The following is a 12,436-nucleotide window of genomic DNA, read 5'->3' as shown; positions in this document are numbered from 1 at the left end:
TTCTCAACCCCCTGCCATGAGCAGGGACACCTCCCACCATTCCAGGCTGCTCCCAGCCCCATCCAACCTGCCCTTCAACACTGCCAGGGATGGGGCAGCCACAGCTTCCCTGGGCAACCTGGGCCAGGCTCTCCCCACCCTCACAGCCCAGAATTTCTCCCTCACATCTCAGCTCCAGCTCCCTCTGCCAGCTGGAAACCCTTCCCCCTGCTCCCATCCCTCCCTGCCCTTGTCCCAAGCCCCTCCCCAGCTTTCCTGGAGCCCCTTCAGGCACTGGAAGGTGCTCTCAGGTCTCCCTGGAGCCTTCTCTTCTCCAGGCTGAACACCCCAGCTCTCCCAGCCTGTCTTCACAGGAGAGGAACTTCAGCCCTTGGATCGTCTTGGTGACATGAATTCAAACTAAGCAAGGACTCACACTTCTACTCTGTCAATCACTAAAGTAGGTAAAAATCACATTTTAAAAGTTTCTACAGTCTTCACCTACACCCAAATTGACCCCATTCTGCAGTGAGAAAAGGGCAAGCTGGGTCATGTTGTGTTTTCCTTCTCTTCATGCAGTTATTGATGAATGCAAAGAAGTTAAGATGCTGCAGATGGTTGGCATGAACTAATACATTGTACACAGACACCTTAATCTTGATGCAATTATTTTTTATGAGGCAAGTTATTTCTACTGCCTATCTTGCAAGCTGGTAATGAAAGTGAAGTGTTTGGGAGAAGTGCTCTTTAAAGCAGAGGACTTGTGTTTGACTCAGATGGCAAAAAAAGGGGGAAAAATTAAGCAGGAAGGCAAATCGGAAAAAAAGTATTTGCACCAGTTTCTAAATCAATGTGAGGTATCACATCAATAACAGCATCACCCCCTCCCTCTGTGCTTGGAAGAAGTCTGGAAGTTCAATAAAGATGAAGAGACTGAAGTCCATATCATACTGGTAACTCCAGATATGAATACAGGCTGGGGGAAGCCACACTTGAGAGCAGCCCTGTGGAAAAGGACCTGGGGGCTCTAGTGGATCAACAGCTGGACATGAGCCACCAAGGTGCAGTTGCAGCCCAGAAGGCCAACTCCATCCTGGGCTGGATCAAAAGAAGTGTGGCCAGCAAATCAGGAGGTGATTCTGCCCCTCTGCTCTGCTCTGGTGAGACCTCACCTAGAACACTGTGTCCAGCTCTGGTGGCCCCAGCACAAGAAAGATGTGGAGCTGTTGGAACGTGTCCAGAGAAGGGCCATGAAAATGATGGGAGGGCTGGAGCAGCTCTTTGATGAGGACAGGCTGGGAGAGTTGGGGTTGTTCAGCTTGGAGAAGAGAAGGCTCCAGGGAGACCTCATAGTGGCCTTCCAGTGCCTGGAGGGGCTCCAGGAAAGCTGGGGAGGGGCTTTTTACAGGGCCTTGCAGTGAGAGGACAAGGGCGAATGGTTTTAAGCTGAAAGAAGAGAGATTTAGGTCAGTGTGAGGGTGGTGAGACACTGGAACAGGCTGCCCAGGGATGTTGTGGGGGCTCTATCCCTGGAGGTGTTGAAGGGCAGGTTGGACGGGGCTTGGAGCAACCTGATCTGGTGGGAGGTGTCCCTGCCCATGGCAGGGGGGTTGGAACTCAATCTTCAAGGTCCCTTCCAACTCAAACAATTCTGTGATTCTAATACTGGTCGTATCTTGAACAGCATATTGCTTCTTAACCATTGTTCATCTCTTCTTACAATCGAATGGCTGGAAATTATACATTATGCTCTAGCAAATTTGTTTTTAGAACATTTCTTCCAGTTTAAGAGAGAGAGAGAGAGAGTCTGAAAAAATGTGGTTGTGAAGTTATCTATTTCATTATGGGCATCTAGCAATAAATGAAGAGTGTACGTTGTGTGCGACCCTTTTTTTCAAGGAAAGAGCTGCAAAACCATCACAAATATCAATATGGCCTCACAACAGGTGCTGTTCTCAAGATTATGCCAATATCTAGTGTCACACCATAAGAAATATAAATTTTGGAGGAATTTATGCACTCTCCCTTTGCATTTTATGCCCTGAGAAGTCACAAATTGCCACAGTTCTCAGGTACTGCGAATACTCCTCCAGCAGTCAGAATATTCCTTCACCTGGGGATCAGATTCCAATTACTTGTTATTAGTATTTTATTATTGCTTGTTTTTAGTGCCAAAGAAACATGCCCTGTTGCCTAAGTGACTCATGAGAGTGAGTAACACCAACAAAGCCAAGGAGGGAAATGCTCTCTAGAGGTGCCAGCACTGGATAGGAAAGGACACGTCTGACAATAAAAGAAAACCCTGCAAGGAAAAAGCAAGGCTGGAAGATTGATATAAACCAGGAAAACCAGTGTATTATTTAACTCTGGCACACTAAGAAGATGAACTGTTAGATTGCAAAGCAAAAAGAACAAAATGAAAGTATCAAGAGGTGAGTGACTTGGGGAGAAGAGGCTTATTACAGACTTGTTCTGTTTCCAAGTTCCAGCAGTCCTTGATGAGCCATGAATTTCTAAGATCTCCCTAACTGGCACAGCACCTTAGATCAGGCATTTAATTTGCAGTCCACAGACTGGGTTTATCAAAGAATGAACTTACCTTGCAGTTCAACTAAAGTCTTCCCAACTTGGGTCAATAATAAATTACACGGTTCAATGAGGAGGGGTCACCCAGGCAAGCAAATCCCATTTGGTATGCAAGTTAATTTGGAAAAAGATTGAAGAGCACCAGCAACAAGCTCAACTCCTGGTTACTTTTTACACATATGCACATCAACAACTCCACAGCAAGCCCAGTGCTGTGGGATGTCATCTCAGAACTGACAACGTGCCCATCAAGAAAGTGGGTTAATTCTACTCATTTTGATTCTTTGCACCTTTAAAAATATGTGGAAAAGTCATCCTCACCTGAGGAGGGGATGAAAGATGATGGTAATGTTCCTGGCTCCTGGTTTGCAGACAAATTTTGATCCACCACCTTCAATTAAGTTATCATCTGGTCCTCCTGGAAAATAACAGGAAAACAAGTTGTCGAACAGATCTGAACATCCCTTGATTTTTAAATAGTGATAATTAGATGTTTAGGTCTGTCTGTAAATGCTGGATTCCTGGTGAAAGATCAGTAATGAGTGTGAAGACTGGCTCTTTCCAGCCTCTTTCAGCTCAGAGAAAGTACAATAGGAACAAGACAGACAGCATTTAGATGTGACTTTGGGCTCTTCTCTCCACAGTTAAGACCAGTTTTGCAGAACAACTGGTAAATGCACACCTCCTTTGGGGACAACAACAACACGACCCACCCCAAAAAAACAACCAACCAAAAAATCCCCAGTAAAAAGCACTCAAAAAACAAAGAACAAAACCCACAACCACACGCCCCACAAAACCTGGCTCAAACCAGGACAACCAGCAACACACAACCCACAAAAAACCCACCATGCCCAACAGAGCATGCCCTGAAGTGCCACATCTACACGTTTCTTGAATGCCTCCAGGGATGGTGACTCCACCACCTCCCTGGGCAGCCTGTGCCAGGGACTGATCACTCTTTCAGCAAAGAAATTCTTCTTAATATCTAATCTAAACCTCCCCTCGAGCAGCTTCAGGACATTTCCTCTGGTCCTGCTGTTATTCACCTTAGAGAAGAGACCAAGACCCATCTCTCTAAAACTTCCTTTCAGGTAGTTTTTAGAGAGCAATGACATCTCCCTTCAGCTTCCTCTTCTCCAAAATAAATAATCCCAGTTCCCTCAGCCTCTCCTCATGGAACTCCTTCTCTAGACTCTTCACCAGCTTGGTAGCTCTCCTCTGGACACCCTCCAGCCCCTCAATGTCTCTCTTGTAGTGAGGGGCCAAGAACTGAACACTCAAGGTGAAGCCTCACCAGTGCTGAGTACAGGGGCACAATCACTTCCCTACTCCAGCTGGTCAAATTATTCCTGAGGCAGGCCAGGATGCTGTTGGCCTTCTTGGCCACTTGGGCACATTGTTGGCTCATGTTAATCCAGCTGTCAACCAGCACCCCCAGGTCCTTTTCTTCTGGGCAGCTTTCCAGCCACTCTGCCCCAAGCCTGGAGAGTTTCCTGAGGTTGTGACCAAAATCCAGGACCCAGGCTGAAGTCCAATGTTCTGTAGGTGGTAACATGATACCCATCACACACACAAGAGTTGCCCAGATACCATTAAGAGACTTGAGCCTCATGGTTCTTCAAAGCATCACTCCACTGTGAGCTGGGGATCTCCAGCCTGAAGCTTCAGTGATCTTTGCAGCTATTGGAATGGCCCAAAAACCAAACACGCAGTACACACTTAAAACATGCTTTCTCAAAAGCACAAGGGCCTTCACCTTGCATATTGAACACCCAAGCTCCTGTCCATGTGGCCAAGATGTATTTTGAAGCCTGCAATGCTTGGGAAGTTTTTTAAGAGGAACACTTCACTGGCTTTTGCTGCTTCCACGTTGCTGTGTGGAAGGCTGCTGCACCTCTGAGGATGCCACCATTCCATCCCTTGGAAGGTAGCTTGGTTCTGATTGTCAGTGACAGGACATTTTAACTTATTACTACATTTAACACTACTAGATCTCTCAGGAGTCCACGTCCTACATCAATTCCTGTCATTCCACAGCAGGTGTCTCATTTGCTCAACTTTCAGTTGTGTACAAACAGGCTCTCAGCGATGGGAAAAAGAGACTTGTTGAGAAACTTCTTTACTGTGAGGGCAACAGAGCCCTGGGACAGGCTGCCCAGGGAAGCTGTGGAGTCTCCTTCTCTGGAGACTTTCCAAACCCGTCTGGACACATTCCTGTGGGATCTGCTCTAGGAGATCCTGCTCTAGCAGGAGGGCTGGACTAGATGATCTTCAGAGGTCGCTTCCAACCCTGACCACTCTGAGTTATTCATTGGCTGTAAAACAGAAGCTCAGAGAACATTTATAGACCTCAGGCCCAGGCTGCAGGACTTCAAGGGGCATGAAAGACTCACCTACATGTCATTCCTTTCAAACCAGTGACACTTCCCTAGGCAGCTCCCAACACCAAGAGATTTCAAACTAGGATACTGAGACAGAAAAAAGAGAAGGCGGCAAATCTCACTTTCCTGATGGCAACAAAATCCACTTGCCACCCTTCCAGGAGAGAACATTGTTAGGAGAACAGGCCTGATGCCCCAAACATAAGCAAACGACAGCATCAGAAAAATACTCATTCTGAAATGATAAGACATCAGCACATAATCCCCTGCATTTTGGTTACACTCCTTTGTCACAAAGCACAGACTTGTTGGTATCATCTGACAAAAATCCCTCTCGAGTGTCATTTGGGGCTAAAAACCTCAAATAACCAAAATATGAACTTGGACAAAGATTGTAAATCCCAAGTGTTATCAAGTCCTTTTCAATTTGCATGTGAACTCTCCTTAATGATTGAATAATAATAAATGCAGAACCTAATCACATTATGATGACAGCTTTATAGGCAGGAAAATTACAAAGTACTTGAAATCAAAACAACACCAGCAGCTTATTGAATTTTTTGACCCTGACATCTGTCTGCTTCAGAAAGAGGAAAAAAGTCTCCACATTGGAAAGTGCAAGTGGAGGAACACAACCAGTGAGTGACTCAGATCTTCTTTTCCAAGTGAAGTTTATGATCTTTAGGCCATTCTCTGCAACCAATCCACACAATCAAAAAACCCCACAAAACTCTTTGATGATGATTTAATTGACCCTCCTATCAGCAGCCTCAAAGACCAAGCAGGCCAGAGACACCAGCTCTTCCACACCCTAAAGGGTCCCTCCAGGTCAGCAGTGTTCTGGACAAGACTTCCCAGCACTGGTATAGATTCGAAGGTGCTGAGTGCCACAGTAAAAGGGATAATATTCATTTTTAAATGTAGTAGTAATTTAAAATAAATTCCCTGTGGACTGGAATATCCACACATCCATCCTCTGGTTTTCTGCAGTTGCAGGATTTTCATAAATGGACTAAGATCCCCAAATGCACTTTTAGGACACGAAGCTTCTTGCTAAATCCTACACTAACATAAGGATTCACAAACAGAGAGAAGCAGCTGAGAACACAGTTTATAAAATTTCCCTGACTGTAATCAGAAAGAGGCAGTTGTTAAAAAAAAAAAAAGTCCAGGAATTCAATTTTGCATTTTAAAAAGGTAACTTGCACTATGGAACAGTTTAATGGTGGAAAAAAAAGAGGTGGAACTTCCAGGAAAAGAAAATGACTCATTTCCCCTATTAATGTCAGACCTGCAATTTCCAGGGGGGTCTGTGTCTTAACTGATTTATTGAAGAATTCATCCAAGCATGAACTACTGAGGCATGAACTAGGAAATACAGGCTCAAATTAAGAAAGGGGTGTTATTCTTGTTACATCAAGTGACACCAAGTCACCCTGCACTAATCAATATTATCGACTGGGATGAAACTCCATGGCAAGGAATAAAATGTCTTATCTGCTGGGCCATATTATGTGAGATTTGAGAAGAACAGAACACCAGCAGGGAGAGAAAAATATGTTTTTAGATCTTCTGGCTCTTAGCTACCAATTGATAATAATGAATGCTCTGCATGTGGCTGCAAGCTATGAGAAAAAGTCATTCTGTTTGTATTTAAATATTTTACCTTGAAAAATGCACCAAGATGGAAATCTTGTTCCTGATGAGGCCTCATAGCTAACAATGATGACCCAGCATTGCAACAGCTCTTGCTAATGCCCACAGCCTGACCTGCACCTCTTGCCTTTGCCTCTCTTAGAATCATCCTGGTTAGAAGGGACTTTGAAGATCATCAAGCCCTGCCATCGTAGCTCCAGGGATCCTGATTTAAGTCACCACAGCCCAACCCCAGCACAGCTCCAGTCCTGCACAGCCACAACTCAGAAAAGCCAACGCTGCCACTGACCAGAAATCACACAGCAGCAGTTTGGTTACAACAGATGGTGAAGAAAAGCCCAAAGTGGGGCAAGAGAGAGCTTATGATGCCTTTGCCTGGATATTCCATTGGAAATTTCTGGTGGGGACTAGATCTACTAGATTCAGACCTGACTACATCAAGGTCTGAAACCTTGAGTACTGTGTTCAGTTCTGGGCCCCTCATGACAAGAAGGACATTGAGGGGCATGTCCAGAGAAGGACAACAAATCTGGTGAAGGTTCTAGAGAACAGGTCTTAGGAGGAGAGGCAGAGGGAACTGGGATTGTTTAGTCTGCAGAAAAGAAGGCTGAGGGGAGACCTCATTGCCCTCTACAACTACCTGAAAGGTGGTTGTAGGGAGGTGGGTGTTGGGCTCTTATCCCAAGTGAATAATGACAGGACCAGAGGAAATGGCCTGAAGCTGGGCCAGGAGAGGCTTAGACTGGATACCAGGAAGAATTTCTATACTGAAAGCGTGGTCAGGCTCTGGCACAGGCTTCCAGGGAGGTGGTGGAGTCACCATCCCTGGAGGTATCAAAAAAACATGTAGATGTGTCACTTCAAGACATGCTCTATTGGGCATATGGTGGTTTTCTTCTGGGTTGACAGTTGGACTTTATGACCTTAGAGGTCTTCTCCAACTGTGACGATTCTGTGATTCTGTCAAATGTGCATTTCCATTGACCAGGAAACAGGCAGTGAAGGTCCACGTGCTCTGGGCTGGAGAGCCACCAGGCATCTTCATAACAATGCACCACAAATATCCCCTCATCCTTACTGATTCAAGGACAAAAGGAAATGGCTTCAAGTTGTGCCAGGGGAGGTTGAGACTGGATATTGGGAAAAATTTCTTCACCAAAATGGTTGTCTGGCACTGACTGGCACAGGCTGCCCAAGGCAGTGATGGAGTCCCCAACCCTGGAGGGATTTCAAAGCCATGTAGATGTGGTGCTGAGGGATATGATTTTGTGGTGGTCTTGGCAGTGCTGGGTTAATGGTTGGACTTGATGACCTGAAAGGTCTTTTCCAATGAAAATGATTCAGTGACACTTAACAAAAGCATCTCTTGCAGGGAGGTGAATGATTATCCAATGAAGAAACCAATACCAGAAAGCTCCATGGAAAACAGATGAGGGAAGACTGGAAAAGTTCCTGTTTGTTTTATGTGCTTGTTTTTTTTTTCTCCTGATCAAGATAATTACCAGAGAGTCAGTCTGCAAAGTCTCTCAAACAAGAGCTAAGCATGCAAATCCTGCTGAGCTGTCCTGAACGGATGCCTCATACACACGAGCAGACTCCCAAGAGAAGAAAACTATCCACCTCACTAGGGAAAAGGAGCAGTAAAGCCTAATTCCCAGTGAGCACTGCACTTTTCCAGCTGTATGTAAGTGCTCAACTTTCTGGCTGTGACAGCTCAGTATAAACACTGACTACAGGACTAACCATCCATGCTCACTGATGTACATCACGTCGTACACAGCACTCCAATAACCATCTGGACCAAGTACCCATTGTTGCTTCAGCAGTGCCACACTCCAGAAATCCTTCATTTGGGTTGATGGTGGTGTGGGTTTGTTTTTTTTTAGTGTAAGGCAAAAAACTCTAATAGCCACATTTCATAGGCACTAGGAACAAACCAAACACAAACTTTCACAGCTGGCAGGAAGTAACGTTGTCGTAGCAGCTCCTTCTCGAAGAGCACCAGCTTGCTAATTTAATCTAATCATAAATGAGACCAAAAAAATCCACCACAAAACAACAATAAGTTAAAGAAGAAAACCTATGAGGTGGAGTGAAATTTGTCACACAGTTAATGATATCCTCACACTGTGCTAGCTGGGGGCTGACCTGCTGGAGAGCAGTGTAGGTGAAAGGGACCTGGGGGTCCTGGTGGGCAGGAGGATGACCATGAGCCAGCAGTGTGCCCTTGTGGCCAAGAAGGCCAATGGCATCCTGGGGTGCATTAGAAAGGGTGTGGTTAGTAGGTCAAGGGAGGTTCTCCTCCCCCTCTATTCTGCATTGGTGAGGCCACATCTGGAGTTTTGTGTCCAGTTCTGGGCCCCTCAGTTCAGGAAGGACAGGGAACTGCTTGAAAGAGCCCAGGGCAGAGCCACAGAGATGATGGAGGGAGTGGAACATCTCCCTGATGAGGAAAGGCTGAGGGAGCTGGGTCTCTTGAGCTTGGAGAAGAGGAGACTGAGGGGTGACCTCATCAATGTTTACAAATATGTAAGGGGTGAGTGTCAGGGAGATGGAGTTAGGCTTTTCTCAGTGTTTACCAGTGATAGGACAAGGGGTAATGGGATCAAATTGGAGCATAGGAGGTTCAAGGTGAATATTCGAAAAAATTTTTTTACTGTGAGAGTGACAGAGCCCTGGGACAGGCTGCCCAGGGAGGTTGTGGAGTCTCCTTCTCTGGAGACATTCAAACCCACCTGGATCCTGTGTGATGTGCTCTAGGTGACCCTGCTCTGGCAGGGGGGGTTGGACTAGATGATCTTTTGAGGTCCCTTCCAACCCCTAGGATTCTATGATTCTATGTGTGCCCACCTGAATATCGCTGCGAATGAGAGTCGGAGACGGGGCCATTAGTAACACAGCTGAGTGTCTCTGAAATGGAGCCTCAAATGTCATGTTTCAGTATGAAAAAGCACCAGATTATCAAGCAAGCCAGAACCCCTGTATGCGTTTAAAGTCTGAACAAACATTCAATTGCTCAGGATTTAAAAAAAATTAAATATTTGTCATGGATATCCCAGGCCTGCTGTTAATGCCCCGTTAGCTACACGCAGAGCAGGTCTTGGGAGGATGATGGCAAGATGTGTTGTCCCAGAAGGGAATTCCCAGAAAATCTAAAGAGTTTTTTCTCAAGTTCAAGGTTATTCACCACAATCTGAGGTGTGCCTGGATGCAAATGATTTACACCGTATGGAAAACATAGAATCATAGAATCAGAGGGGTTGGAAGGGACCTCTGAAGATCATTGAGTCCAACCCCCTGTTGCAGCAGGGACATCCAGGGCAGGTCACACTGGAAAGCATCCAGGTGGGTCTGGAAATTCTCCAGAGAAGGAGACTCCATAACCTCTCTGGGCAGCCTGTCCCAGGGCTCTGTCACCCTCACAGGAATGAAGTTTCTCCTCATGTTGAGGTGGAACTTCCTGCGTTGGCACTTGGTGCCATTTCCCCTCATCCTATCACAGGGCACCACAGAACAGGGACTGGCCCATCTTGACATCCACCCTTCAGATATTTATAGACATTAATAAGGTTCCCTCTTAGTCTTCTCTTCACGAGACTAAATAGTCCAAGGTCTCTCAGCCTTTCCTTGTATGACAGACATTCCAGTCCCTTAATCATCCTTGTAACCTTCACTGGTCTCTTTCCAGTATATCCCTCCCTGTCCCTTTTGAACTGGGGAGCCCAGAAAATACTGAAGAACATGACAGAAATGCTAAGGATTAGCAGCATTCAGAAAGAGTTTCAGGGTGCTCTGCAAATTAATTAAACTTCTTGGTATTCCTATACCTATTTTATGTCCTGGAACACTAATGAAGACAAACCTTAAGTTAGAAACACCCCATCATGGCTCTTCATTGAAAGACAGAACCCTGGAACACACTGCAAGGAGTTTCCTGATCCATAATTTTGCAATTAATGTAAATTTGGTTACCTCCTACAAGCCAGGACTGATGCATCCACAGAAAAAATGATTGATCTTCATTTGTAAAAAAAAAAATAATAAAAAAAATCACAGATACTTATCCCTGCTACTTCCTCATTCATCAAGACAACTTCTCTACTACTAAATAAAACCAAAAAGAAACCTCAAAGACAAACCTATTAAAAAAAACAGAGACAATATCACTGCTTGCTTCCTTTTCCTGGGGAATTTTTTGTTTGGGGCTTGGTTAGGATTTGGGGTGTTTTTGTTTGTTATTTTAATTAAAACTGTTTTCTCCATAAAGGTCCTAGAGAAGCATGGAAGTTTTTACTCTCCAACATATTGTTTGAAGAGGAATCACACACAACTCCCTCTCCTGATCTGTTCCTTGAAAGACATGAAGATATCAGTGAGGAGGCAGCTCAGCATCTTGTCAAAAGCTTCTGGCACCTTTTAAAAAATCCTAGTAAGAAAGAAAGAAATTTCCTCTTTTTTTTTTTTTTTTAACAACAGTGTAAGAAAAGCTCTCTCTGTCTCTAACAAAAGTACTTTTAAAAGGTGAGATTTCTTACACTGTCACTTCAGAGCACCAGAACACATTATACCTAATTGTTTTGGAGCTCTAGCTGTCTTAATGCATTTCATCCTCAGCCCAGATGCACTTCAAATCCTATTGACACAATCATTTTTCAGACACAAAGATACCTGGCTAATAAGTAAACCCCTTTCCAAAACATCCAGAAAATGTTAATATGGCCTCAACAGAAAGAGCAAACACGATGAGGACCATGGGCAAACCTTTGCTTGCTCCCTTCCTCTCCTACCTCCTGGGTTAGCATAGGACAACTTCATTAATCTCTCCATGACTACAAACTTCACAGCTAAAACAGGTTCCAGGCACATGATGAGCAATTCTTGGGCACCTCTCTGTGATTAAAGCGTGTTTCCTAGTGAGCCACTTCACATTAATCTCTGCAACCATAAAAAAGAATGAAGAAACAGGCTTTGAAGCCACAACAATCAAGCAATCAAGACAGCTTGTAAATCAATGCCACCTCCTCCACTCTGAGCATCAGAGCAAATTTTTAGGAGAAACAGAACCACTTTAAATGTTACCATCCTTTGCAAAAGTTCTTGATGACTCGGAGATCAACACCACTGTTATTACATGTTTACCATCCTCACGGTATGGAAAATATGAATTTTCATTTAGCACAAAAGGAAAGAAAGCAACAGCTGCTCAACAAGAGGAAAGCAGCTTATTACAAAACAAAGCTCAACAGAGAAAAGCATTTGATCTGTGCTATTACAGAACAATAACAATGAGGTTTTAGAATAGAATTCTCCTGCTTTGTCCTGTTTCTGTGCACTAGGACTGTTGTCTTAGCACAGCACTCACTTCAGCAAAGCCACACACTGGCATCAAGCCCTGTTCTTACTGTGCTGATCCAAGGTATTGGAATGTACATTTAAGTTCTTTCCATGGGAAACAGACAATTGATCTTCTCTAAAAATATTTAACTGCATTCAGGCCATTTTCCAAATTGCTCTGAGATACCTGCTTTAGCAGAGCCTACATGATGCAGCACATGCTTGAATTAAGGGTTCAGCATGCAGCTGTCCAGGCCCTTGCTTTCCTACACCACTGGACCTCAGCAGGGAAGAGGGAAGGGATGGTGAGGGATCTGGTTGGCTCTCCAGACCACAGGGGAACTAAGCACATAGGGAATCCAGCATCCTGCACCTAAACCTAGCTTTTGTGACCACTTCAAGCACCTTGAGCTTTGGTCAGGCAGCCCAACAAGCTACATAAGAACCTGTCCACAGGTCCTGAAGCTGAGTAAGATACCCAAGTTAAGAAATACAAC

The 12,436-nt window shown here is 44.8% G+C and overlaps 1 protein-coding gene across 1 annotated transcript in view; it reads right to left on the bottom strand.

The window, feature by feature from the left end:
* Positions 1–12,436, bottom strand: part of EXOC4 (exocyst complex component 4) — a 409,379-nt gene that overhangs the window by 208,413 nt on the left and 188,530 nt on the right. The window contains exon 10 of the mRNA XM_051612171.1: positions 2,887–2,983. Coding sequence (XP_051468131.1) covers positions 2,887–2,983 — 97 coding nt within the window. The remainder of the gene's footprint in view (positions 1–2,886; positions 2,984–12,436) is intronic.

This window comes from Apus apus, chromosome 1 (assembly GCF_020740795.1).
Source record: "Apus apus isolate bApuApu2 chromosome 1, bApuApu2.pri.cur, whole genome shotgun sequence".
Taxonomy (NCBI): Eukaryota; Metazoa; Chordata; class Aves; order Apodiformes; family Apodidae; genus Apus; species Apus apus.
Note: the sequence above shows the minus strand (reverse complement) of the source record. Positions and strands in the feature narration are given on the sequence as shown.